General features: G+C 41.9%; 1 protein-coding gene and 1 long non-coding RNA gene across 25 annotated transcripts in view; both read right to left on the bottom strand.

The window, feature by feature from the left end:
• EMSY (EMSY transcriptional repressor, BRCA2 interacting) overlaps nt 1-17,821 on the bottom strand; it is a 42,339-nt gene extending 24,518 nt beyond the window's left edge. For 9 of the 20 annotated variants that reach the window (XM_075742587.1, XM_075742580.1, XM_075742579.1 and 6 more), the window contains exons 1-7: nt 17,668-17,821; nt 16,423-16,531; nt 11,313-11,412; nt 10,590-10,664; nt 8,193-8,368; nt 6,740-6,892; nt 3,048-3,307 (exon numbers count right to left, since the gene is read on the bottom strand). In XM_075742587.1, coding sequence (XP_075598702.1) covers nt 3,048-3,307; nt 6,740-6,892; nt 8,193-8,368; nt 10,590-10,664; nt 11,313-11,412; nt 16,423-16,492 — 834 coding nt within the window. In that variant the 5' untranslated portion in view covers nt 16,493-16,531; nt 17,668-17,821. Of the gene's footprint in view, nt 1-3,047; nt 3,308-6,739; nt 6,893-8,192; nt 8,369-10,589; nt 10,665-11,312; nt 11,413-16,417; nt 16,532-16,659; nt 16,820-16,976; nt 17,059-17,233; nt 17,392-17,667 lie in introns of those variants that run through there. The other 11 variants (XM_075742584.1, XM_075742583.1, XM_075742586.1 and 8 more) reach the window with 8 other exon arrangements.
• A 3,177-nt stretch (nt 17,822-20,998) lies between these two features.
• Nucleotides 20,999-25,225, bottom strand: LOC142599950 (uncharacterized). 5 transcript variants are annotated; one of them, XR_012833452.1, is made up of 3 exons: nt 24,690-25,225; nt 22,875-22,953; nt 20,999-21,991 (listed from the first exon to the last, which is right to left on the bottom strand). It is a non-coding gene; the product is annotated as an uncharacterized LOC142599950 (long non-coding RNA). The 5 variants fall into 5 exon arrangements; XR_012833454.1 differs by adding an exon at nt 22,645-22,759 and having other exon boundaries at nt 22,875-25,225; XR_012833451.1 differs by having other exon boundaries at nt 22,875-25,225.
• Between the last annotated feature and the right edge of the window lie 567 nt (nt 25,226-25,792).

The raw sequence follows: 25,792 nt of genomic DNA on the forward strand, positions 1-25,792 counted from the left end.
TTATTTTTGCCTTCTGCCTAACTTTGATTTAATCAAAACACCCTTCTGAAATTGCTCTCAGGCTATGACCACATAGACGAGCTGAACACGACACAGCTTGATTCTGGTACAAGGCTTGCAGGTGAAGAGATCCTATGATGCGCCTCTGGAGTTTTATTCCATTTCTTAAATGGTCAGTTAACACCCGCAACACTTCCCAAGTGTTCAAATTTTAGGGACAGATCCATTCCACCTAGGATAACTAATTTAGGAACACAATCAAAGGACAACTTGCAGTTAAAAAAAAAGGCAGATTATTCACATTAAACCTCCTATATAATCCACAAGTTCAGCATCTCAACTAAGTACAGATATGAAGAAAGAATCTGTGCGTAATCACAAGTCCTGAACACTATTGCTCTTCAGTCAAAGACAGAGATAAAACCATCAGTCCGAGATTATCACTTAATAACACTTTATTTAATCACTCAAGGAAAAAAAAACCTTGTAAAGCATTATAGTTCAACAATGATTGCTGTCCTGTGACTACGCAGGTTTGGGTCTTGTTCTGTTTCTTCTTTCAAAATTAACACAGCAGAACAAAGTTTAGTGATCTCCATGTATAAAGTATATCCAGAAAAGATATTTTTTAGGTAAAAAAATAAAAGTATTAAAGCTTAAATCACAACAATTATACTTTCGAGATACTATTTTCTCACGAATTTTGCAATGATGAAAGTAACCTCATCATGGGTACCAAAACTGCATCACATCTTTTACAGCAGAAAGATTGCCTGATTAAAAAAAATACTTTACAAAAAGGCAATTTGTTTGTTTGTTTTTGTTGTTGATTTTAATTGTTCAGGTAAAAACTAATTCCTAACATACACTGAAATTAGTCCTGTCAGCTCTATTTTGAGAGACATCAAAACCTAGTCCCTGAAGAAATAAAGGCATTAACTGCCAGAAGCTCCGCTAGCTAGATTCCTTCTGTGTCCTAGACAGAGGACTTTATAATAAGAGAATCCAGAAATTGGAGCTGTGACATTATTAGTTGTTACGACAAATCTTCCTCCAACCTACTAAAATGTCAAAACAATTCAGAGAGCTGGCATACAGAAACGGAGAATTTCATTCATATCCAATAACTTCACTCATATCCAACTGCACTTGTTTAAAATAGTACATTTCCAATTTGAGTCTAACAAGTCTGACATTTAAAACCACTAAAAGGCATTTCTCTCACCAAAATGATCCAGTTACGTATTTTGGCATATCTAAATCCAACAAAAGAGGGTAGTGTGACAAGTTCAGATACAAACACCACTGTGGCTCCCTAATGAAACAAGAGATGATTTTCCTACCATTGCAGATTAGTAAGAGAGAGAAACAATACTATGCAAAGCAAACCCTATAATTTCCATGCCAGACCAAGCAGATGCACAAGTGCAGAAAAGGCCCTATCAACAGTCCATTCTCTTCCTTTTGGAGATTTAAGACACTCCATCTTTAACTACCATGATATATAACACTCATACTTGATACAACACTACGGCAGTTTAAGACAAAAAAATTCTTCCCGCACAAAAAGATGAGCCTAACAAGAGCAACGGGATGGGTCCATTAAGCCCTATCCTAGCTGTGGATTTGCTGCATTGAATGCAGGACATTTTATTTGATGGTTTATGCTCACTCACAGACTTCTATACGTGTCTCCAGGGACGAAATTTGATTGAGGATGCTGTTAAAGAAGAGTGAATCAAATGAAAGCATCAAAGAGCTCTGAAGTGGGAAAAGGCCAGAAAGCAAGTTCTTTATTGCACACTACTTCAGTTAATCTTCCTTGGTTTTAAAGTTTCCAAAAATCAGGACATGGGAACTCTGCTAATCCAAATAAGAGTCATAAAACAATTAAGAAGACTAATAGAACAAATACTCTGCAAAGGTTTGAACTCAACAGTCAAACTCTCACAGTTGGAAAAAAATGCTTGTTAGTGGCCAGCCTACCATTAGTCTGTCAGTATCAAGGCCAAATTAATTCCACAGACACCTCCCCCCCGCCCCAAGTCTGCCTTAATTAATAACCATACCAAGAATTAACTTGATCTGAGCCATTAATCTTTTTTTTTTTTTTTTTAAATCTTAAGAACAAAAGAGTAGACACATCTGAAACGCTTCCTAAAGCATGGGAAAATAGTCATACCACAGATCAGGCACGTAAAATCTAGGTCCAATACAAAATTTCGACACAGAAAACCTCTTCCACACACTGCATTCTGGTGAAAGCTGGGCACGATCAGCTGAAATAACACAACTGATTTGGACCACTGTTAACACTGTTATGTAGAATGATAAATGGCACACTAGTACTGAAAGGAAAATAAAGCCCCCCAGTCTTTGATCAGCTCCAAGAATAAGCTTTATAGCCCCCAAAAATAGTAGTCTCTAGACAAAAGGCTTAGCAAAGGAAAGCCCATGCCACCTCTCCTGGAATTCTACTACTGCAAAGAATAATTATAAATAAGGAAAATAGAAATAAGAAAGATTACCTTTGACCAATAGTTGTTACCATCTGAAGGCTGTTCAGTGGCCTATGTGATCCAGTTCTCAGTGGACTAGTGTCCATATCACAAAACCCAACACCACAAATGGTACTAACTGGCAACCTTGTTGGCAGTCTCACCAGAGAGGCCAAGAATTGAATGAGCATGGAGACTGAATCCCCTCTCATCCCTAGAAGTGGTCCCTTCAGGTCAGGGTTGAGGCACATTGGTGGGGCAGTCTGGGGGAAGCTTGCACTCCCGCTGCCTGTGCTGTACCTGTTCTGTGGATAAAAAGAGGGCTTCAGTCTCCACGGCTGTCAATCCAGGTCCTTTCACACACAGGTGAACTAAATTCATACAAGAGTTTGGTTTTCTCTTTGCTCTTTTTAAAGAGGGATTACTTTATCCCAAGTGCAATCCTTAAAAAACCAGCCAGACAGTTCATAGAAAGGAAGAGTCAAACATCACATCTTATTCATTGATAAAGCCAGAATAAAGTAACATTTGGCAGCTTCCCCCACATACCTTCTGTGTTGTTGTGTTTGTTGTCTGCGTTGAGGGCTTAGTGAAGGTTATTTTCACAGGCGACATGTGTGGTGGTAAGGAGTTGGCAATGCTCTGCATTATATTACTCATCTTGGGGCTGCCACTTACAGGCACTGTGATAGTTTTAGTGACAGGAGTCACTGCCTTCGGAACTTCTTTCAGGAGAACAGGGGAAGAACTAGAAGAATTCGTTCGCCGTCTTTTGCGGGGCTTTTCATCATCATCTGAGCAGCTGACACCTGGAAAAGAAGTACTTTTCCTAAATTATATTTTCCCCATCTGCAGCCCTCAGTGCTTTCTAAAACACAGCAAATTTGCTGAATCTTATAGTCACTTACAAATAAGACAAAAAGAAATAAAGGATAAATTACACCTTATGGTCACAACTAACCTCTACCACATCACAGATGGTCTTGGTCCTTGACATAGACCACACTTACAGTGTCATAAAGCAAGGAAACAAGACCCAAAAAACCACAAGCTACTCAGTTACTGGGTTACTTCATTCAGTCTAAGAGATTAAAAGAACATAAGAGCCAGTACAGGGTTTTCATTCTGTCTCCAGAAGTTTGACTAATGAGACTACACACACAAAGGGGTTGGGATAACATCATGCACATTTTAGTATAAAACTTTACACTACACTGTTGTTGTTGTTGCTAGTTTTTTGTTTACAGCAACCAGACTACTGAAGTTTATCCTCCTGCAGTCATCTCTGATTTCAACCTTTGTACCTGCTTTCATGCCATGCTCATCATTACTATACCCTTCTCCCTTTCACCTCAACGTAGCATCTTGAGATCCTTTTTTTTTTTTTTTTTTAATGACATAATTTAACTATGAAGGTCAAACCTCACTTCATCAGCTTCTGCCCTGTTTGGTTTATATCTGTTGCATAAAACAGCACCTAACACACAACCATGAAAAACAAAAGAATTTTGGCCTCAAAGGAGTTCATTCTTCCTCACAATTACCTACTGCACATATATAAAAAATATATATGCTGCAATATTCAGCTGAGCAAAGGATAACAGTGTGATTAATGGATCTTAAATCCATACAAAACTTTCCAGAGTAGGCAGTAAGTTCATAAATCGGCACACATTACAGAAAGACATAGTTTAATAACCTTGAAAATCTCTTACAGCCATTGGGTAGCATTTACGGTTACCAAATTAGCCAGTGTTAGACAATTTTAAAATACAGAGATAAGCCGACAAGACGCAATCCCCCTATGCAGAGTAAGACTGAAGATCTTGTTCTGTATGCCTGAGACTTAAAGACAAAAACCGCTGTCACGGCAAAAAGCGGTCTTGCTGGTAACCCAAGTAAACTTGGTTGGCAGTCAATCTCTAATTAGGGTCAAGATCTAATTACGGTCAATCTCCAATTAAAATAACTAAATATTCTGGCATTCGAAAAGTGAAGACGCAGGAATTACCAGGAACAAGAAAGTGCCTAGTAGCACAGCAAGTGATTTCTGAAAAATGGGATTCTCTCTTAGTCCGAGTACCAGCTCATTTGCAGGTACACTTCAGAAGGCTGACAGTTGTATCCACACAAAGACGGGAAACTGAACTAGAGAAGCAAAGGCTCTATTTTAAGTTTGCTTTGAACTCCGAAAAATAGTTTTAGCTGGCTGCAGCAGTATGGATGAAGAGTGGATCTACGAGTCCGGATTTCAAAGCTCTAATCAACAATGTACTTTATGGCCCTGAACAAGCCTAGCAGTGATCTCCAGGAGATCTCCAGCAGAGATTTGGTTACATGGCTTTAAGGTCTATTATGAACAGGCCTTTACAGTATTACTGTGAGTGCACTACACAAGCTTGCAAGTGTGAGGTCAGTAATCACATTGAAAATGTGCAGGAATTTCAGAACCTCAGAATCCATTTGAATCAAAAATCCACATGCAGCTAGGATGCTAGGACACAGCTGTTATTTTGGTGGGTCACCAAGAAATATCGAAGAGAAAGCTATTTTTTGCGGTCCTCACCCACAAAAAAACCCCCAAACAACACAGAAGAAAGAAAGAAAGAAAGATTAAACTAGCAGAACACAATTTTACATTAAGTACAGCTCATTTCTTCTCCTGTTTTCACTGCTGGGGTTCTGTTAGAATGTCATTCCTGTAATTTCAAGTTAGAAGCTGCATTTGCACAAAGTTTTCTGCAAGCATTTAGCTAAAAGGTAACACAGCCCGACTAGAACTCACACTTGACAAGCAAGGAAGCAGAGGCACAGAGAGGTTAATGGCTCAATCAGACTGTGACTTGGATGAGGTCACACAACAGATCAGTGGCAAAGTCACGACTATAACTCAGGCCTCCTGAGTTTGCTCTTAAGCAGGTTTGTTAAAACTAACGTGACTGATACAACACATTCTGAAAGACACACGATTCTTTTTTTTTTTTTTTTTTAAAAAAAGGAACAAAATGAAGCACGTACAGTGCGGAAAAAATTGAAATCTAGGGATGGATGGAATAAAAATGAGAACCTTTCATCCCTCTATCATGTGTCTAGACCAGTTTTACACTCATTACCATGTAATAATTCAATAAAGGTCTAAATTTAATTTTTAAGAGGTTAAGCACATTTTCTCCTGAATCTTTAAACTAAAGCTGAGTGATTAGTGCATTAAATCAGAAAAATGAAAAATCTTAATGTAATGGGTTCCACGGGCTGATATAACCATTAAAGACGGTGGTTTGCACGTCACATTATATTTACGTATAACGTGACATTTCTGACTAGCTAGAAGTTTATACAAACATGCACATATAGCATAAAGATTAAAATATTTTTTTAAATATTAAAGGTATCCACAGCAAGCATAAAGATGGCACTTATCAACTCCACTATTAATCTTTGTCACCTGCATTTTGATAAACACCAAATAAGGACTGAAGAAAACATTTTTAATTAGTAAATAAAACTACCTTTGATGAGCTGGGCATAAGTATGAGGACATATTCTGCTTTTAGAACTAGCTGATTTATTAGCCGAAGAAGAAGAGCAGGAGAGAGACAAGAAAAAAAACCCCTATTTCCAGATGTCATGCCCTGGATTTCCAAATTTAAATACATGAAAATGGGTATCTGGTGGGATTTCGTATGGAGTTTTCACAGTTGCCCAGGAACACAAGCCTCAAAGATTTGCTTCCAAATAAATGACAAAATGTCCAGACATAGTTAATGCAAGCATATAAACGCATCCCAAACTACTGTATTCCAAAAAAGTCTAGGTCAGCTGCGAAAGTGGAAAGGAGGTACCCTTCCTAACTCAAGCGACTACTATGCATTACTTGAGCAGAAGGAAGAGGGATGCCTTCTGCAGAAGCAACCAGCAGAGCCACCTTAAAGACAAGTTCTGAACAAGCTGGACCAGAAATCCACTGATGTACAGCAATTCCTACATTTTATTTTCAAAATACTTTTTGCTCCTGTTGTCCTTGCCATTACTGTTCCCTGCAGCACTTTACAGTGAGTGGATTTATCCTGAACACAGTTTCTCTGAAAAAGGGAAGCAATAAATTCATTCTTTAGACTACATGAAGGCATAAAGGCATTAAATGACTTGCCCAAGGTCAGAGAGTTTAACTCAGTCCATGCTTCAGCCACAAGACTGTCCCTTTCTTTCCCTTTTGTTAATCAGTTGCTAGTGTCACTTACTTTTGACGTAAACAGTACTTCCACTTGGCAAGACGACTACATTGGAGGCTGGACTGGCGGGTCTGGGGGACTTCACTGTTGCTACACTGCCACTTGGAACAGGGGTAGATGTTGGGGTTGAAGTGGTACTTGTGTAGGAATAGCAAACCACCACTGAAGAGGAGAAAAGACACCTTCCATATAACTGAAGTGCAGAATCCCATTATTCTATCACTGTTTTAACAATTGAAATGGAAGCCAAAGACTTATTGGGTCATTATCCACATCTTTGCCTCTGCAATCCTGTCACGGTTGAATACTCCCCAGTTTGACCTAAGCATGGCCATGGAATTAACAGCCTTCAAAGACAACATAGAAATCTAACCTCCCCTCCTCCCATCCCCAGAAATCTGTGCTGCCAATTCTAGATTTTTTTATTTCTGTTAAACTGATGTTAAACTTTACAATTTGTTATTTTGAATTTTAGCTTTCATTTGATATTTCAACCTTTTTTGCTTTTCTGTAAATGACCATATCTAGACTGGCAACTGATAGAAAATAGCTAGTGCCTCTCCTCAACGGTACATCAGTTGAAGAAACCAAAATATTCCTTCAGTAATGAATAACTGATTTTGCTAATCAGCTTTTTTTTTTTAAACTGTTGCTTATAAGTAATAGTACCATGATCCAGTATTTCTTATAAAACCAGAATAAACCAGCCTATTTTAAGAAGTGTTACACATTCTCTAGTTGCATGAAGCATAATTCAAGCCTATTCAGCCAAGTGAGATGGAATGTGTACTACCATTATTTAAAAGGCACAGGGAAAGCAGAAAACAATCTCTTAACTTGTTAACTTGGTATGTTTATTCTGAAATAAAAAAAAAAAAAAAATCAACAAAACAACAAAATGTTGACTTTCACCAAAACCCACTTACGTTCTTAAAGTGTTCTGAAACATCTTTTATCACTTGAAGAACTTCACAAAATCTTAAGCCATCAGTCCAACTTTTTATAGTTTACAGAGCTTAAGTTAACCAGTGAAATTCCCCCACATTTCCTGGCAATTTGGGGTTGTTTACTTCAGTTGCTAGCGTGCTCACTAACACAAACTTGTCAGATTTATGCTGCAGATGCTGCAAAGGCATCTTTAAAAAAAACCAAACAACATTTTTTCATATTTCTATGAATACTGTTCACAGATTGCTAGGGGCTGGAAAGGACCTCTAGAGATCATCTAGTCCAACTGCCCTGCTAGAGCAGGATCACTCAAACCACTCTGCACAGGATGGCATCCAGGTGGGTTTTGAATATCTCCAGAGAAGGAGATTCTACAATAAGAAGAGATTCAGTAAGAAAGATTCAGATTAATTTTTTTTTTAAATCTAACACTTAAAATCTAAGATAACGATCTATACCGCGACATTATTTTTATATTCCCATAGGCTGTAGTAGAATCTTGGCTTTCTCTCACCTTCTTTGTTTCCAGTTTCTGCAGGAACTGGAAGAGATGCGTTGTGCTGAACAGCTGCATTGGCAACAGCATTAGCGGTAACAGTAAAAGCTGTTTGTGGAACAAGCCGTGGCATCAGCGGCACCAGTCGACGACCTTCTATAGACCATTCTGAAGAGCTATTTGGTCCAGACATACTAAACAGAAATGCACATTCCGTAAGTATTCTGCTGGGTTTCCAAAATACTCAGTACACATTTAAGTGCCCTTTTTCAACAATGAAAGTCTAAAAGTCAGTTTCTAAAGACATCTTCAACTTTATTTCATGAAAGCCCTTATGCTTCTCTGACCCAATGTAGAAATCCTCCCATGGAAAATTTAAGCATTGCTTCTTCTCTTACCGTTTGTTTTACAGAGCCCTTAAAGGGCCAGAGGGCTATGGATGTCACATTCAAAAGCCCATCATTACATTAGTTACTATTCAGGTAGTTGCTACACTCTCTACTTCTGGATGACAAAAATACCTAGATATCCAATACATTTCATAAGGGACTATTGAAATTGATTATGTTATGGGGAAAACCCTCAGCTTCTAATGCAAATCTTGTTTTACCTGAGCAGAAAAGTTTCTCAGACTTATTAAAGTAGTTCCAAACAGGGTAACAGAACACGAAATTATTTAAATACACCCTGTGCATATTCCTCAATTGCAACCAGCCTGCTACTCTCATTTTCTCTTAACCTTACGACTTACACACAAACTAGAATGGATCCAAAAAAATGTTCTTATCTAGATGGAGAAGTGTTTGTTTATGACTGTTTTATACGAGTCATTTGTCAAATCAGCAAAACCAAAATTGCAAATTATTTTTCAATGCTGTTATGTTTTTAAACAAATCAACCCATTCAATGTATTAATATATTCTGAAAAACAACTTCTCACGTGAACTGTTGCAAGCAAGTTGCAGCAAAAGCTACCATAAATTAGCCTGTAAAATGCAGAGGATCTGCTCTGTTGTTAAGTCCTGATATGCTTCAGTGTTCTTCATACGTATTCAAACAGTATGAGCAGAGCTGCATCAGCTGAGGTAAAAAACACGTTTTAAAAATCAAAAATAAGACTACAAATGTCGTACATAGCAAAGCTAGCAAAGCCTGCCTTTCTAATGAGTTAGAAAATTATTTAAGTCTGTATTACCAACCATCACTTGCAAAGAATTTACCACAGGAAAAATAAAGAGATGCAGTACTTCACAATTGCATCTTGTCTGGATTATAGTATCTCATCTGTCTGAGGTTCAACACCTCAGGACAAACTTTACGCTTGTTCTGCAAAATGCTAAAAACAGAACTACTACTTAAAAAGGAAACTCGATTTAAGAAAAGAATCCTGATTTGACAATTAAATACTTATTTTTCATTATTTTTTCCCCTTTCTTTAAAGAAGTGTAAGGAACGTGGTGTTCTTTGTTTGGTAAACAATCTGTTTCTAACTCTTTAAAATCGAACATTAAAGCACCAAAATGTTAAAACGCCCTTCTGCAGCACTAAAAGAGTATGCTGATTTTGGCAAGTCTTGGATCAGACAATTGCTAATTCCAAATGGCCTGCTATTTATATGATTTGCTTTTTTTCCTCCCCGTAACACCTAAGCTACCATAGTAAAACTTAAAAATCAATGGTTGTAGCACAGAAAAAGGAAAAAAAATAGACACTCGCAATCCAGCTCTGTTTAAAAACAGTTTTTACTGTTAAGTATTTATCAAAAACATGTAGGCGTTTGCCCTCTTGCTCCTCTCCACCTCTCAAAACCATGTGGAGCTTGTGAAAGTAAACGCAAGGAGTAACCAGCCCAGATGATGCCAGCACAGCAGCTGCATCAAGCAGAGAACAGTGGACACTGATGTAATCACTTAGCTTGCTGCAGTTCTTTTTACTCTGACCATTTTTTCCCCCTCTGTGCTGATACACTGTTTTCCACTAATCTCTGCCACCTCTTTCCCTCCCTTTGTCTTTCTATGTAGTTAAGTCCCTCTTCATATAACCTTTCCAAACGGATTTAAATAAAATTAAAAAGAAAACAAAAAATAATAAAGCAAACATATTCATCCTGCTTATGGATTTCTCTATTTTCTCTACTCTTTCTTCTGGTCTACCTTACAGAAAGCTCTTCAAGACAAAAGACTGTTTTTAATATTGTACTTGTACAGTGAATGGGATGCTTTCAGATCCAAAATACAACAGTACTAAATAACAGTTTCTAGTTCCCTGATAAAGTAATTCCTTCATCCATACACTGTTTCAACTACTTTACTTTAAAACACCATCAATCTTCAAAGTTCTATCATACAGTTAAGGCATAATGGATTTTCCAAAGGGTACCTTTGGAAATCACGCAGAAAATGACCTATAACTTACTTGTGTGCAATAGTCGTCAGTCGTTCATCATTTACTGCTCTCCGAACTTCAGCACGATGTCGCTCCGTTGAAATACTATTAAAAAAAATAGCAATATATTTTAGTCAGACAGAGACATGAACATTTATCTAAAACTTCTAGCTAAAATGAAACTTATGAATAATCCACTCAAGAGACAAAAGGGAACAGGCATTTACATTTAAGAGATCGTCGCTTAACTTCTTCTATCACAGTGAGAAAGAATGAATGTATTATTGTTCAAAAATATTACTGAAGAATAAAAAAACGTTACTGTTCATAGGGTACCCCTGCAAAACATCTAGAATCCAACCTCCTAACGAGAGCAATAAATTTAAAGCACACAGTAGAAAAATTTGCACGGAACACGCAGCGTTCTTTCTGGATGTAACTTGGGCCCAAAGACCTTGAGGTCCTACCTTGGTGAAACTCCAAGCTAGCATACACTCACGAGCTACCTGTAACGATTCTGACACTCGGTATCTCCCAAAACACCAACAAAACAGTAAAGCTCCAACCACAGAAACACAGTTGTTTTCCTTACTAAAAACTCAAAGCAGAATAGGAATCAAACCCCCACAAGATGGAGAATTACTTCTCTAAATTAAGATTTGTTTTGTGAGACTAGTGATAGAAAAAGCACGCGATACCGGAAAAAAACCCCAAACAGGTCATCAGTTCTTATTTTAAAAAGGTCAGGGTTACCTAAGCACTTTAGAGAGTTCTCCAAGAAGATCCTTCTTCTCTTTCGTAAGGTCTCCCTGTGCACGTAAGGCACTGATGACACCTGCGTACGCCTCCAGTTCTGAAGAATTAGAGCAAATAATATTTCTATTTAACACTCACAGCAAAGGGGGGGAAAAAAAAAAGTTATTTTCAGTATTACTGACAGTATTCTATTAATTTTCAAAATCATTAAAAGGAACATGTCTTTCAATTATTTAGTGCTTTTCAAGAGAGATTGATGGTTTAGAACTCTTTCAGTCAATTACTCTGCAGCATACAGCTTTTCTATGAAACAATTGTATCATCACAGAGGATTATCTAGCTTATAAACCCAACTGAATATTTCAAGCTCTCTCTGAACTGACAGTTCAGCCAGAAAGCTTGAGGATACAGTCCTCAAATTTGGAGAGTAGCTCAGAATTCTCTAGAAGCAGGAGGAAAAAAAAAAAAAAAATCTTTAAAACATATCATTATTAAAAGTTGCATGGAAAAGCTTGGCTTGAGAAATACATTCTCAGAAGAGCAACTGATTCTTCCCTAACACTTTTCTTTAATTAGCATGGAGAACATCAGCTCCAGTTTGTTAAATACAGTCATCATAATCTTTTATGCCCATTTACTTGATATGTACAAGTGCTTGGTTCTGAAAAGAATGCGACACACTGAATTAAACCTGCTCAGCACGAAAGAAACAATCCAGCTACTCTTAAATGTAAAGCCATCACAAAGATTAACTCACAAAAACACAATTCTGATTTACTGTCAATTTATAATTCCAGGTGACGTATGTAAACATCACACCATCAGTGTTTCAAAAAAATAGAATAGTTGAAGGCTACTGAAACTTCTGAGTTTTGTCCTACTAAGCAGGGTAAAAAAACCAACTAATGCAAATAATGGAGTCTGCTAATTTGCCAGAGAATGACTTGCTATTCTAAGCTTACCACGGTTTAGAGAAACCTTACTGACACTCCTGATTTAAACTAGAAATAGAAATTCTTTCAAGACTTGCATAGGTGCCTTTCATTTGGCACCCCCATTTTAGCAGCCAGCCAAAGCAACCCCACCACAGATGCCAGTTAACAAAAAGCAAGAATAAAAGGGGCAGGCCAAAACCTAACACATCTGAAGTCTGCTGTAAAAGAAAAGACTGATGCTATTCTGCAAAGCTTTCAGATCAGGACTGCCCTTAGATTCCACACTCTACAAGGGTAGAAGCAGGGGCAGATAGCCTGGGAGGAATACAGAGCAACTGTCCAGTGAAGCTCCCACTGACTGGAAAAGGGAAAACATAACCCCCATTTTTAAACAGGGCAAAAAGAAAGACCTGGGGATCTATAGGGCAGACAAACTCACCTCCATACCCAACAAAATCATGGAGCAGATCCTCCTGGAATCTGTGCTCAGGCATGTGGAAAATAAGGAGGTGACGGGTGACAGCCAACATGGCTTCACTAAGGGCAAATCGTGCCTGACAAATCTGGTGGCTGGGTGACAGCACTGGTGGCTAAAGGAAGTGCAACTGATGTCATCTACCTGGACTTATGCAAAGCATTTGGCACTGTCCTGTAGGCCACCCTTGTCTCTAGAGAGACGTGGATTTGATGGATAGACCACTCAGTAGATAAGGAATTGAGTAGACGGTCACACTCAAAGAGCTGCAGTCAATGGCTCAACGTCCAAGCCAGTGACGAGTGGCGTTCCTCAGGGGTCGGTACTGGGACCGGCACTGTTTAACATCTTTGTTGGTGACATGGACAGTGGGATCGAGTGCACCCTCAGCAAGTTTGCCAATGACACCAAGCTGTGTGGTGTGGTCGACATGCTGGAGGGAAGGGATGCCATCCAGAGGGACCTGGACAGGCTTGAGAAGTGGGCCCATGTGGACCACGTGAAGTTCAACAAGGCCAAGTGCAAGGTCCTGCACGTGGGTCGGGGCAATCCCAAGCACGACTATAGGCTGGGCAGGGAATGGATGGAGAGCAGCCCTGAGGAGAAGGACTTGGGGGTATTGATTAATGAGAAGCTCAACATGAGCTGGCAGGGTGCGCTTGCAGCCCAGAAAGCCAACCGTGTCCTGGGCTGCGTGTTCAGCAGCGTGACCAGCAGGTCGAGGGAGGGGATTCTGCCCCTCTACTCCAGCTCTGGGGTCCCCAGGACAAGAAGGACGTGGAGCTGTTGGAGAGAGTCCAGAGGAGGCCACGGAGATGATGCGAGGGCTGGAGCACCTCTGCTATGGAGACAGGCTGAGAGAGTTGGGCTTGTTCAGCCTGGAGAAGAGAAGGCTGCGGGGAGACCTTAGAGCCCCTTCCAGTCCCTCCAGGGGCTCCAGGAAAGCTGGAGAGGGGCTGGTGACAAGGGCAGGGAGTGACAGGCCAAGGGGAATGGCCTGAAGCTGCAGGAGGGGAGATGGAGATGAGATGGGAGGCAGAAATCCTTCCCTGTGAGGGTGCTGAGGCCCTGGCACAGGTTGCCCCGAGAAGCTGTGGCTGCCCCTGGCTCCCTGGCAGTGTTGAAGGCCAGGTTGGATGGGGCTTTGGGCAACCTGGGCTAGTGGAGGGTGTCCCTGCCCATGGCAGGGGGTTGGAACTAGATGGGCTTTGAGGTCCCTTCCAACCCAAACCAGTCTGTGATTCTTTGAGTCCAAAGAAATAATTTACAAATCAAATCAATTAATTGTGCTGAAAAGAAGTCCTGCTCTTCTGTCCTGATTAAACAGACAAAACACAAAGCAGAGTCACTTTGGTTAACTATGCAGCCTGCACAGGGATGCTGAGTGACCCACAGAAGCATTTATGGCTTCAGTTACAAAACATTTGCTAATTAATGGAATGGTTATTACTAATATCAACATTTATTTAGACAACCTTGTTACAGTATTTAAGATACTAATTATTTTCCTCTGTTAACAACATAAAGTAATTCTCAGATACAACCTTATAATTATTTAGCAAGGATAGATTTTATTTTTTTTTTCTGTCTGCATTTTTAATAGAGATCATTTATATTAGGGCTTTAAAAATGCACATCCTAACCTTTTGGAAGCCAGTCAAGATTGCAGAATAGCTGTAACTAGCTTCCTCACCCTTCTGTCTATGTAGCAATCACTAACTGGTGCACTCTTTTTCCAACATGAAACACATCGAAGGGCCAAAACAGGTTTACACAAATAAACACCATTATTTCAAGTGTAAGATGCTACCATCATCCCCTTACTCAGTTATAAGCCACGAATGCCGCAGAACAACGCTAGGTACTGCATACCTCAGGACGCATTCCACCCATTACAGAGTACCCCACAACTGCTGAGCAGTCAACCAAACAAGATGTTGGGCTGAGAGCTGGAAAAGCAGAACGCTATCAAGCAGAGGCATATTGCTGGATATGACGGTTAGACATCTATTTGCTCCCACTGCCCGTGCTCCTTCCCCCTCCAGCCTTGCATTGCGTCTATTTAAACTGAGAGCTCCTCTACCCTAGAGGAGAAAGGATTGCTACAGGCTCTGATCCTCCGTTATGCTGGCAGGGCCCCCTTGTGGGGACACAGCTTATGCCAGCAAAAAAAAAAAGATACTTTTTTTTTTTTCATTTTTTTATTTATTTTTTTTTCCCCTGTCAGCCTAGGTTATGTCATTGAAGGAGGTGTAGCTGCAGTTCTGTTTGGCTCAGCTGCACCAGCAGGGTTCTGCCAGCACACCACCGTCAGCTGGGCTGGAAGTTGGGGTTTTTTTTGGTTTTTTTTTTTTTTTCCACACTCCTAGCCAGCAGAGCTACGTTAACAAAATTTAGTAGCACAAATCTAGTCCCAATCTTTCAGCATCCTGCACTTCCTCCTAGTTTTTGTATTTCTTGAGCCTTGTTTAAGACCCAGGGCTGTCACCTTAATGGATGTACAGCTTAGTTGCAATGTTGTGTGCAACATCTGCATCAATGTCTGTTTCAACAGAACACAAATCCCAGATTGCCAAGAAATGAAATAAAAAGGGCAAAACAAGGGAAAATAAATTCTCAACTCTCAGAAAATAAAGTGTATGGCTTCATAAGGTATGAGAACCTTGGCACAGTTAAGAAGTACATCGTCTTTTAACATTCAAGTAAAATGAGAACAAGAAAATCTGCAACTTGACTGTCACAGGAAGTTAGAGCGAGTCTCAACTTTCTTCCTGACATCATCTCTCAGATTATGCTCCTCAGAAGAAAGTCCGAAAAGATATCTTAGGGGTTTTTTCCCCTCTAATACCACACATCATTTAACTGGCAAAAAATACTTAACTAAATAAAAAGAAATTCAGGACTGAGAACTCAAAAATGACTGCACAAGATCAGATCAATGGACTAACAAAGGATTCTCTCTCCTGTGGTAGCCAAAAGTGCATGCAAGGGAAGAGCAAGTATTTTTACTACCTTCCAAAATACAAAAGCATGTCTCCTTGTATGCATGTATTTACAAGGACAGAGTGCAAAAAAAAGTCTCCCGATATGTATCTATTGATTAGGGGGTCTCAGATATTGAAATACGTTTGAAACAATGCAAAAAGCGCCTGCTGCTATGACAGTTAAAAGGAAACATTGTTTTCACACTTCCCTGATAATTTGTGTAACAGCAAATCACAAACCATCACAATTTTTTTCTCCTGTTTCAAGTCTTTAGTATACTACCTATACTATTTGAACTCAGTCCCACCGTGCCAGTTAAACCAGGGTTCCATGACTTTTTGGGTACAGAAAGGCGTCTAATACAAAACTGAAAAACAAATGAAGATCCTTCTCTCACAAAGTATCCCATTGCATGTTAACAGTCGTAAACACAACAGCAATGCAACACTGCAACATCGAGGCAGAGATGGACCAGGACATCCATGAGAGATTCTACCAAACCAAAACAATTCTGCTCCACACATTTTTCTCAGGCAGAGAGCGCCTGCCAAACATCATTTTAAGCCAGGGCTGTCAAACCAACGACACATGCAATATTCAGGAAATGACTTGTAAGTTGCCTGTAGAGGTATTAAAGTATTTCATGGAAGCAGCGGGCAGGCAAATCTTAAAAGTGCAAACATACAGACCCACAAATTGCATCTTACTGTACCCAGTTTGCGAAGGATCCTCTTGCATTCATCTCTGCTGAGATCCAGGAGAGTCGGCCACACCACAGGCATCTTTCCCTTGTGTTTGCGCTCCCACAGAGCTCAGCCTCGCTGAAAAAGGAATATAAACGCAGTAAGTGCCAGTCCATCATTTATCGATTTCCCTAGCCGATGAATGTAAACTCTCCTCAGCCTGCTCACAACTCCACCGACACATTCGCTCCCATCCCTGCTCCAACCTCTGTAATGGCATGCTTTGCCATGCAGGAATTCAGCAGTTTCACAAGGGCACGGACTTCCTACACTCTCTTGCTCAAGTCCATCATCCAAGCCTTTCCGCCGAGTTTCCTATCTCCTTCTCAAACCCTTTTTTCACGCCGAAAGCTCTCCGAATTGATGTTCAAGTCTCCTCCCTCTCTTTATGCACAGAGCACCTATTATAAGAACTCTTCCAGCTAACCGCACGCCCCCCCCTTCCCCCCGGGGAATGCATTTAGCATTAGCCTATTATATGACAGAATGGCAAAAACACCATGAAAATCTGCTTTCCACGTACCAACACCAGCCCCCAAAAAAACCCAAACACGGGAACACCCCCTCGTCCGATCGCATCTCGGCGAGATTTCGTGGGGTGGCGGGGAACGAGTGCGCATCTCCCCGTTGCAAGAAGGATAATAAAGGAAAAAGAGGAGCCGGAGGGGAGCGGGGCGAGCCGGCTTGTGCCAGCCCGCGGCCGTGTTGCGCTCCCCGGGCAGGGAATGGCACAGCGGGGGGGGGGGGGCACCGGGAACAAAAGCCCCGACGCCGTCGCACCTTCCAAAGCGGGGCTGGAAGGAGAGAGGCTCTCCCACAAGGGCGCCCGGAGGCAGCCGCCACCCGGGGACTCCCCGACTTTCGACGCGGGGGACCGGCGGGAGCCAGAGGCGCTGGATCCTCGTCGGGCTCGGGGGCGGCCGCCGCGGGGGCCCCCGTCGGCAGGAGGGAGGCAGGGAGGGAGGGAGGCAGGGAGGGAGGGAGGGAGGGAGAGCGGGCGGGCGGGCGGCGGCCGCTGCTGCTTCCTCTCGCCGGGAGGAGGGGCAGCGCCGGCGGCCTGCAGGCGGGGGACGGGGCGCTGCCCGCGGGCCCGGGCCCGTGAGGGGGCGGCGGGTCCCCGCCGTCCGGGGAGGGGGAGCTGCCTCTCTCCCAGAGGGGAAGCGCCCGGGGCAAGGCGGGGAGACGCGGCGGCGCTGCCGGAGAGCGGGACCCACCTGCCCGGCCGTGCCTGGCACATCGAAAGGCTCCTCGGCGGCAGGGCCCCTCCTCCCCCCCGGTGCCGCTCTCGGGTTTGTTTAGCGGCGGCGGCGGCGGCAGCGCTTCCCCGGACCAAGATGGCGGCGGGACACACTGCCCATGCGCGAACGCCGCGAAGCACGCCGGGAGTTGTAGTCCCCACGCCCCCCCGCCACCACCCTTCGCGAGTGAGGAGATGGAAGGAGTAGGTGCCAAGATGGCGCGGGGACAGCGCGTCGCGCATGCGCGGCGGCGCAGGGCACGCCTGGGAGTTGTAGTCCTCTCGGCGTTTGTCGACGCGGTGGGAAGCGCCGCCGGCCGTCCCGCCATGGCCCGGCGGCTGGGTACGGGCGGCGAGAGGGGACAAAAACCCGTCCGCGTTCTCCGTCGGCGCCGGGGACGCGCTGCACCGCCTCTGCGTGGAACCGCTGCAAGCGCGGCGTGGTTTAAACTCATCCCCCGTACCCCTAAACTTTGGGCGTTAACGGCTGACCGCGGGTTCTGCAAAGAAATCTGGCAGTGCTTGACATCAGCCCTGACGTCATTTGGCGGTTTCCAGCTTTTCAGCCCGAAAAGCGGCACCCGTAGCAGCGGGGCTGCGTGGGGCTGTAGTCATCCACGCTTCCGTGCCAACAATAAGGTCATCCCAAAATCCACGCCCGAAAGCCACGCTCACCGCCGCTTCGGGGTGCGTTTGGTCCCCGCGGTGACGCGTCGGGGAGCCGAACAACCGCCGACCCAACCAGCGCAGCCCTGGGCCTGGCCCATGGTTCATATATAGGAGCCATTATAACTTTTTTTTATTTATTTATTTTTTTCCCTCTCTGCAAATTTCCAAGAAAAGCAGTAATTATATTTTTTTTTTTTTTTTAAAGAAGTCCTTAGATCAGATTAGAAACGGAAAAGAAAACATCTTAAAAAGCAATGCGTCTGCTCGTGGCTGCGTGTTGCTGAGAGAAAGTTAAAAAAAAAAAAATAAAATCTGATCTATAGAACTGCCTGTAAGGCGATCGCTGGAAAATCGTACCGAAGCCCCGTCCGGGCGAGCTTTTGCTCCCGTCTCCATCTCACAGGGTTTCATTTTTGCTGCAGGCACTTGTTTTCCACGCTTCATCTTGCACGCTTTCTGATTTTGCAAAGCAAAACAGGCGCCCCGGGGACAGGCGGTTTGATGAAGAGGAGGGCAGGGCTCCTCCTTATTCTGCTCTCCGCCAGAAAAATCTTATTTTATAGTTTGCTTTCAAAATGCCAGAAAACAGCTGGACGTTTGCTGAGGTGAAGACACGGCAGATGGATGGTTGTGCGTTGAATCGCAACACCTACTTCCAGATCTGCAAGCGCTGTTATTTCCATTTAACTATAGATAAAAATGTTTCTTCCCTGTGATCATCGGCGAACATTTTCTCACTTGCGATTTCCTATTGTTCTTCACAGTGGTACAAATCTCAAGTACTTGAAAACAATTACGCTGAACAGTAAAAGAGAGCTAGAACAATATTTTTTTTTTCTTTTTTTAATGCCTTCCGAAACAAGAACCAGCTGAAGGCAAGTAGCGTCATCTCTGCATAATATTACCTAATAAAAATAAACGTCCTCAGCTTTGCACAGAAAACTGAGGAAGACGCAGACCAGGTTAGTGCCAGAAATTTGCGGGTCAGAGCCACCACTGCAAACTGATCTGGAAATGCGTCTTTTACTTGGATTAGTCTGGTCAACGGGAAGAGGCAGGACAGCCTCGGCGCTTACCAGAATAAAATAACCTTTTTGAGGTTTATTCGTCAGTTTTAACTGTGTTGCTCTAGCAGAGTCTCAGTTTTATTGCATCTGAGGTGTTCAACAGCTGGCCCTTATATTTGTAGAATAAATCATTCTGCGAGCAAAAAAAAACCTACCAAAACATCTTTTTTTAAAATAAAATGTATCAGTAAGGCGTAGATTTTAGCTGAATGTTTTCTTTGAGTTTGTGTGTTTATGAACGCACTCTGTTCTCATACACGCTCTCCAGTGAAATCTCTGCTAACATCACAGCTCGCAGAGAGTACAAACGTTTAAATCTCAGCTCTGCTCACCAGCTATATTCATTAAACTTAATTAATTTGGTGGGTGGTTTTTTTTTTAAATCTTTAAAATATTTTTTTTTTTTTTTTTTTTTTACAAATGCGGATGAAACTAGCTAACGGGATCAAAAGTTACTACGGGCAAGGTGGACAGACACGCACTGACACTCACGTACGTGCATATGTACGTACTCAAGAAAATGGTATACGCTTCATTTCCTTCGGCGCACAGAGCAGAAGAGAGATGTAAAATTGAGCCAGTTACGTATGAAGTGTCTGAAACTGCCATGGCTGCGTTTCTACAGGTGTCATAAGATGATTTTCAAGAATACTTCATATTTTAATTAAGGATGAAGGCTCAGACTTGGAAATACACATTGAGAGGTCCAGAAAGTCCAAAGGCCAAATTCTGCTTGTACTTACGGCAGCGCCGTAGCCGTTTACTTCAGATTAACCCACAGTCAATTCTCTATTCCCCATAAAAATGGGAGGGCTGAGATACCATGGAAAAAAAGCAAAAAACAAACCCAAACCACATAAATAATGAGTCCTAAAAATCCTCAGTAACCTGAACCGAGGTCAGAGCTCTGCGGTGGTTCATCAACGGGGATGGATCCACCAAGGTTGTCCCTGCAGGGATGAGTCCCAGCAGATGTTCCAGAGCTACCCCAGCCTGTCCCAGGAGCAGCACGGATCTTTCCAGAAGACTAAATTCAGGTTATCTGGACTCAGAATGACTGCACGCAGCCAGCTTGGATCTGCTAGCCTAATCCGGAGAGGTCACCCGAAGGAGACTGAGAGTTGACAGTATTTCGTTATGTCGGATGAACGGAATGTCAAGTGTTCCAGTTATATACTAAAAAATAAAAAAAAAAATATGGTTTAGGCTTACTTCATGAACACAGAAAAATGGCTAAATGTCCCGCAGGTGAACTTTTCCCTGTAAATTCATATAAAACAAATGGATTTGTTGTAAGTAAAGGAAGAAAATGCAGAACGTGAAAATGCCAGCGTTTTTTCCAGTCTTAGTTGCGCTCCAGATATTAATCACTTTGTTAGTTCTCATGACCTCCATCCTCAGTTTCTGACTGAGTCATAAGTTAAGGAGGCCCAAAATGACAGAGCGCTTTCTGACTGTTCAGAAAGCAAAACATCAGGAAAACTCGTTAACAGCAGCAACGTTTCATCGTTTCCTAAGGAGGCAATGCTCAACAGTGTAAAAAAAAAAAAAAAAAAAAAACCAAGGTAAAAGTAGTCTGTAACAATCCATTTTATTTTGCAGTTGAGGCAAGCTAAGAACTCACGTAATTAAAACAGCTTCAAGCAGTAAATCACTGAATTTTTGTGGCTTGGTGGTATTAGGCTGTTACCGTAGGTCTGGATGTGTTAACAGCATCTCAGCGTTCGCTTTCCTGAGATGTGGAGATGAAACCGGGACCTGCAGTGTTCTTCTTCTGATGGTGACCCAGCGAGCAACCCTGCACAAGTTCTATCACCTCTCCCGCGCCTCCTTTTCCTGCTTTTATAATGCTTTTTAAAAACTGATGACAGACAGTGATTTACCAAAGCCATGCATTATTATGTATAACGGCATACTGCTGGGTATTCTTTTTAAGTATTTGGTCAATTATATGGATTTCAGCAAAATTTGTTTCTCTTTCCAGTAAGGGAAAGACGTACAGTGACCACCAAACACTACTTCGTATTACGTTCTCTCCAACCTAAGCAAATCCCCCCATCAGCTTAAATACTACGATTCTCATCAATTACAGGTCTATTAATTAAACTTTCTGGGCACTTACAGAATGATCTACGTCTCACCACGCTTCCTTCCATCCCCTAAGACAATGGAAGGGGGGAAGACAATGAGCTGTAGCCTGGAAGCATCAGCGATGAGATGGCCCAAGGGAGGAGCATCGGTTTCCAGTGCAGAAGGTGATTTGTATGCAGCCCAGGTCCCCAGGACAAAGCTCCGCTTCTCCGCTCTTGGGGGCTTGTAGGAAACGAACACAGCCGCTTCGCTGCGGTCCTTGCTGGATAATTAACTGCATCTCCGCTCGCATCGCTACAACCTGATACAGACTCTGAAATAATCTGGGTTTTTTTTTTTTTTCCCCTCAGAGCAGCCTTCCCCAGGTAGAAGAGAGGCGCATCGGCTTGGTACTAGACGGGAATCGTGCACAGCTACTGCAGCTGCTTCTTTTCTGCCATAAACGGTGAATTTTCAGCTTCTGAGAGCCTTACGCTGGTAATTTCAAAAGTAAAATTGGAAAATCAAGGAAAAAAATTTATTTGTACCAGCCTGCCAGCAATTGAGAAAAGAAGAAACCCATTATACTTTTATACTCAGATGAATGCAACATTGTAGGTAATTTCAATTTTTAGGGGATTTAAAGATGGCTTAAAGTATCTTCTATGTCTTCCATAAGAGAGAAATAGCCTAGAGTCTAACAAAAGTTAAATTATTTCTTAGTCTTTTTTTTGTTTCCGAGTTAAATGGCCAAACCAATGGAGTTTCCACTTCTCCGAAGAGGTTATTCAGTGACTCCATACGCTTTCCTGGCATAAGCATCTCTATTTTAATTTCATTCTATCGCCCTCAGACCACTCCTAAACTCTCTCTTCCTCCTCAAACGCTTTCCTGTCACATTTTTTCCCTCCCGGCTAAGATAAGAGCAGAAACCTCAGCAACGTTTAGGCACTGGCAGCTCGCCAGAGGAGCCTTTTTATATACAGCCTTGTCAGATACAGGGATTGTCACCCAGGACTATTTGTATTTAAATCCACAAAGATGTTTCAACTGCTTTCGCCGAGGATGGCTTTGTGTTGCCAGTTAATAGAGATTTTCTTCCCCCCCCCCGCCCCTATTGTAAGTAATACGTATTATATTCAACATACGTATTTATTTTACGAATTCTAAGAGCTTCGGTGCTGTAAGTACCTAAATTCAGCAAGGCTGAAATCCATTTAAACGCCACCATGCATCAAGTTGAGCACCTATTTAAACACCTCGCTACACTGAGGCAAAAACATAATTATATAACCTCAGATCAAGTGAAAAAAAAAAACCCAAAAAACCTTCATTGTGTCATTCTGCGGCACGTCGAAGAGCGAATTAAAGTTGGTACCTTCTGCAATCCAGGAAGGCAGATGCAAACCTCCATGCTCTTTGTAGCGTGCTGTATTGGTGAAGAATGTGTCAACTTGCTGGGAAAAAAGCAAAGGCACTTCTCAGAATAGAAAGCGTGGGAATAAAGCAAAGCATTAAAGCTATCGCTCCGTTGTGCAACATGTGTCCTTATCTGTGGTCACATACGCACATTACAAACCATCTAGCGTACTTCTGCAATTCAAAGAACGTATCCCAGATCAGCGTTTAGCAGGATTCAGCCACGCTAGGTCCTGATTTGTGTTGTATTTTAGGGGAGCTTCCATCTTCTCCCTTGAGTTGCACTTTTAACCCATCAACAGAGTGTGTATTGCTTCCAAGTTCAAGTTGACTCAGCAGTGAATGACTTCCTCCTGATTTTTACTAAATACTTTTACAAGGCTAGATGGGATATATATTTATATAAAAACGGTGGGGAAGCAAGTGAAGGATGTATTTGATCACTCTACCAAGACTGCACAACAAAGGCAGCTCCATAGACAACAATACGAACAATTAACCATCGCAATTACCTAATGGCCAACGAAACTAGGTGTTTGCTTATCTGGACTATCACCGACCTCGTTTTTCTGAGCGATACGATCATTTATAAACTGTTTATGCCCAACTGTTTTTGAAGGATCCCATTCATTTGTTGTGCCCTGAATTCAAGAAATGGTATTGAACACCTTGCAAATAGAAGTTCGCTTAAACATACAGTATTGCTGCAGGGTGAAAAGGAAAAGCAAGCTGGTGCTGAGTTTGCAAATTACAGTCAGTAACATCTCTGTGATCGCACAATCTTCACTGAAACTTTGGGAAAAGTTCACGTACTTTTTCAGAGGTCGGTCTTAACAGCAGTGGTTTGCACGGCTTGTGCAGAGAAATAAAGACAAACTGTCACCCCTGGGTTGGCGCAGGCAAATAGTGAAAATAAAAGATAACTCAGATTCCCTCATTTTAACTCTTCCACGGTGATACAAACTCTGTCTTTCTGCTCACACGTGCTGCCCACGGAGCAGCGCGGCAGGCTGTAATCGTCTGCTCGGGCTGGCTGAACCCTTCAGAAACTGCAGCAGCCAGGGCTGGACTTGGAGCAGTTGCTTTTAATTTAGAAGGCTGCTTTCCTATGCAGGGAGGGAAGCAGCTGGAGGCCAGAATACAGACCGCTGTGGGTAAATTTCTTAGTACAGGTCATTTGGAAAGCTATGCCTGTGCACAGAACCACCTCAATTGGGCACTCTGACACAACGCCATCGCGTAAAAGTACAGTGCTGCAACGCCAACAGCCCTCTGGATTTCCTCATATTGAAAACCTGATACAAAACCTCTGAAAATCAGCGTTCTTTAAATCAGAATCATAAAACCATGAAAAAAAAAAAAAGATCCCCGTGAAATAGGGAAAATGCAATGGGAATTGGGTCTGATAACCCTCAAATATCATCATAGACATTGATAACTGTTATTTGCAAAAAACTAACCACAAGGGAGGACCCAGGATGCTGCATTACTCTGACTTAGGGCTGGAGTAAAGCTGCATACTGGCCACCAGTGTTGCATACTGGCCACCAGCGCTGCATACTGGCCACCAGCGCTGCATGCTTCAGGAAGCACCCACACGGTCTGCAGGTCCTCTCTCACACAGCGTGCAAGACTTAGTTACTCCCCACCTCTGCCTCCCAATTTTCCAGAACTGCAGGCAAGCCCTGGACATAAGCATCCTATTTTTCATCCTGTTACTGCAAATTTCGGCACGTCTTAAAGGGAGCATGGATACAGATATATACAAAAGTACCTCTACGGGATTAAACTGGTGTTCTTTTACTTCTTACAGATGGGTTATCCCAACAACAATGCAGCTGTTAGACTTGCAAAAGAAGAAAATAGTAGTAAGACTCAAGAAAGCATTTCAGACTTCAAATATACTCTTGCAAACAAACATTTAATAGCAGGAAATCTGCAGGAGTACAGAATCATACTTAACCAGTACAATCAGAAAATAAAGGCATACCAACTTGCACCCTGGGAAAAAGACATGCAGTTCATTTCCAGAAGTGCATTAAAGAGGTTATTTTACAACCACTACTGTGTGATAGAGAATGCTGGATTTAAGATACAGATGACCTTAAAGACACAGTGGGGGGAAAAAAGCAACTAAAAAATCCACACAAACACACAAAATTCCTTTAAAAATAATTTATCCAGAGAACACAGATTATCTGTACAACACTACTAATACAGTCTGTAATTCCCATTCAATGTCAACAGACAATAGACAGGCACACTTACATACATACTGTGAACAGTATATAATAATAATCTGGAATATTATTTAAATAATCTGGAATATTATGTAAATAATCTGGAATATTATTTAAAACCCAAAACCAACATATGAATTATTTATATACACTTCACAGGCTACTCTTCAGGAAAAAAGGTTTCGGTGATTTCTGTACTCTACAACAGAAGCTAATTTGGGGGAATTTCCAACTAAGTAGTAAACTGTTTTTCTTTAAAAATAATGGGTTTCTAGTAATACTGTTGGGTTTTGAAAATAATCAAGTTCATTTTTTTCCATTATATAGGAATCACTTAAAAATTAGTCTCCCCTCTGATAAAAAACATCATCCAGCAGACTTCAGTAACATAACTTCATGCACAAGTCATTCCATTAATTTTATTAGGAAAGCTCATATGAAAATACATACACATTTAGACGACAGCAGCCATAACATGCTTGTATAGCGATTAAAGTGATGTAGTATCAACAGAAGCTTCAGTCAGAAGTGGCAGTTCAAAAATATGCGCTGTGGTTAATTTTTTTTAAATACTGCCATTATAACGTTCTGGTTTTGCTAGTTCAAAAGCAAAACTCTTAAGGAGGAGTTTCAGCAC

Source organism: Balearica regulorum, chromosome 1, assembly GCF_011004875.1.
Source record: "Balearica regulorum gibbericeps isolate bBalReg1 chromosome 1, bBalReg1.pri, whole genome shotgun sequence".
In the NCBI taxonomy this organism is placed as follows: Eukaryota; Metazoa; Chordata; class Aves; order Gruiformes; family Gruidae; genus Balearica; species Balearica regulorum.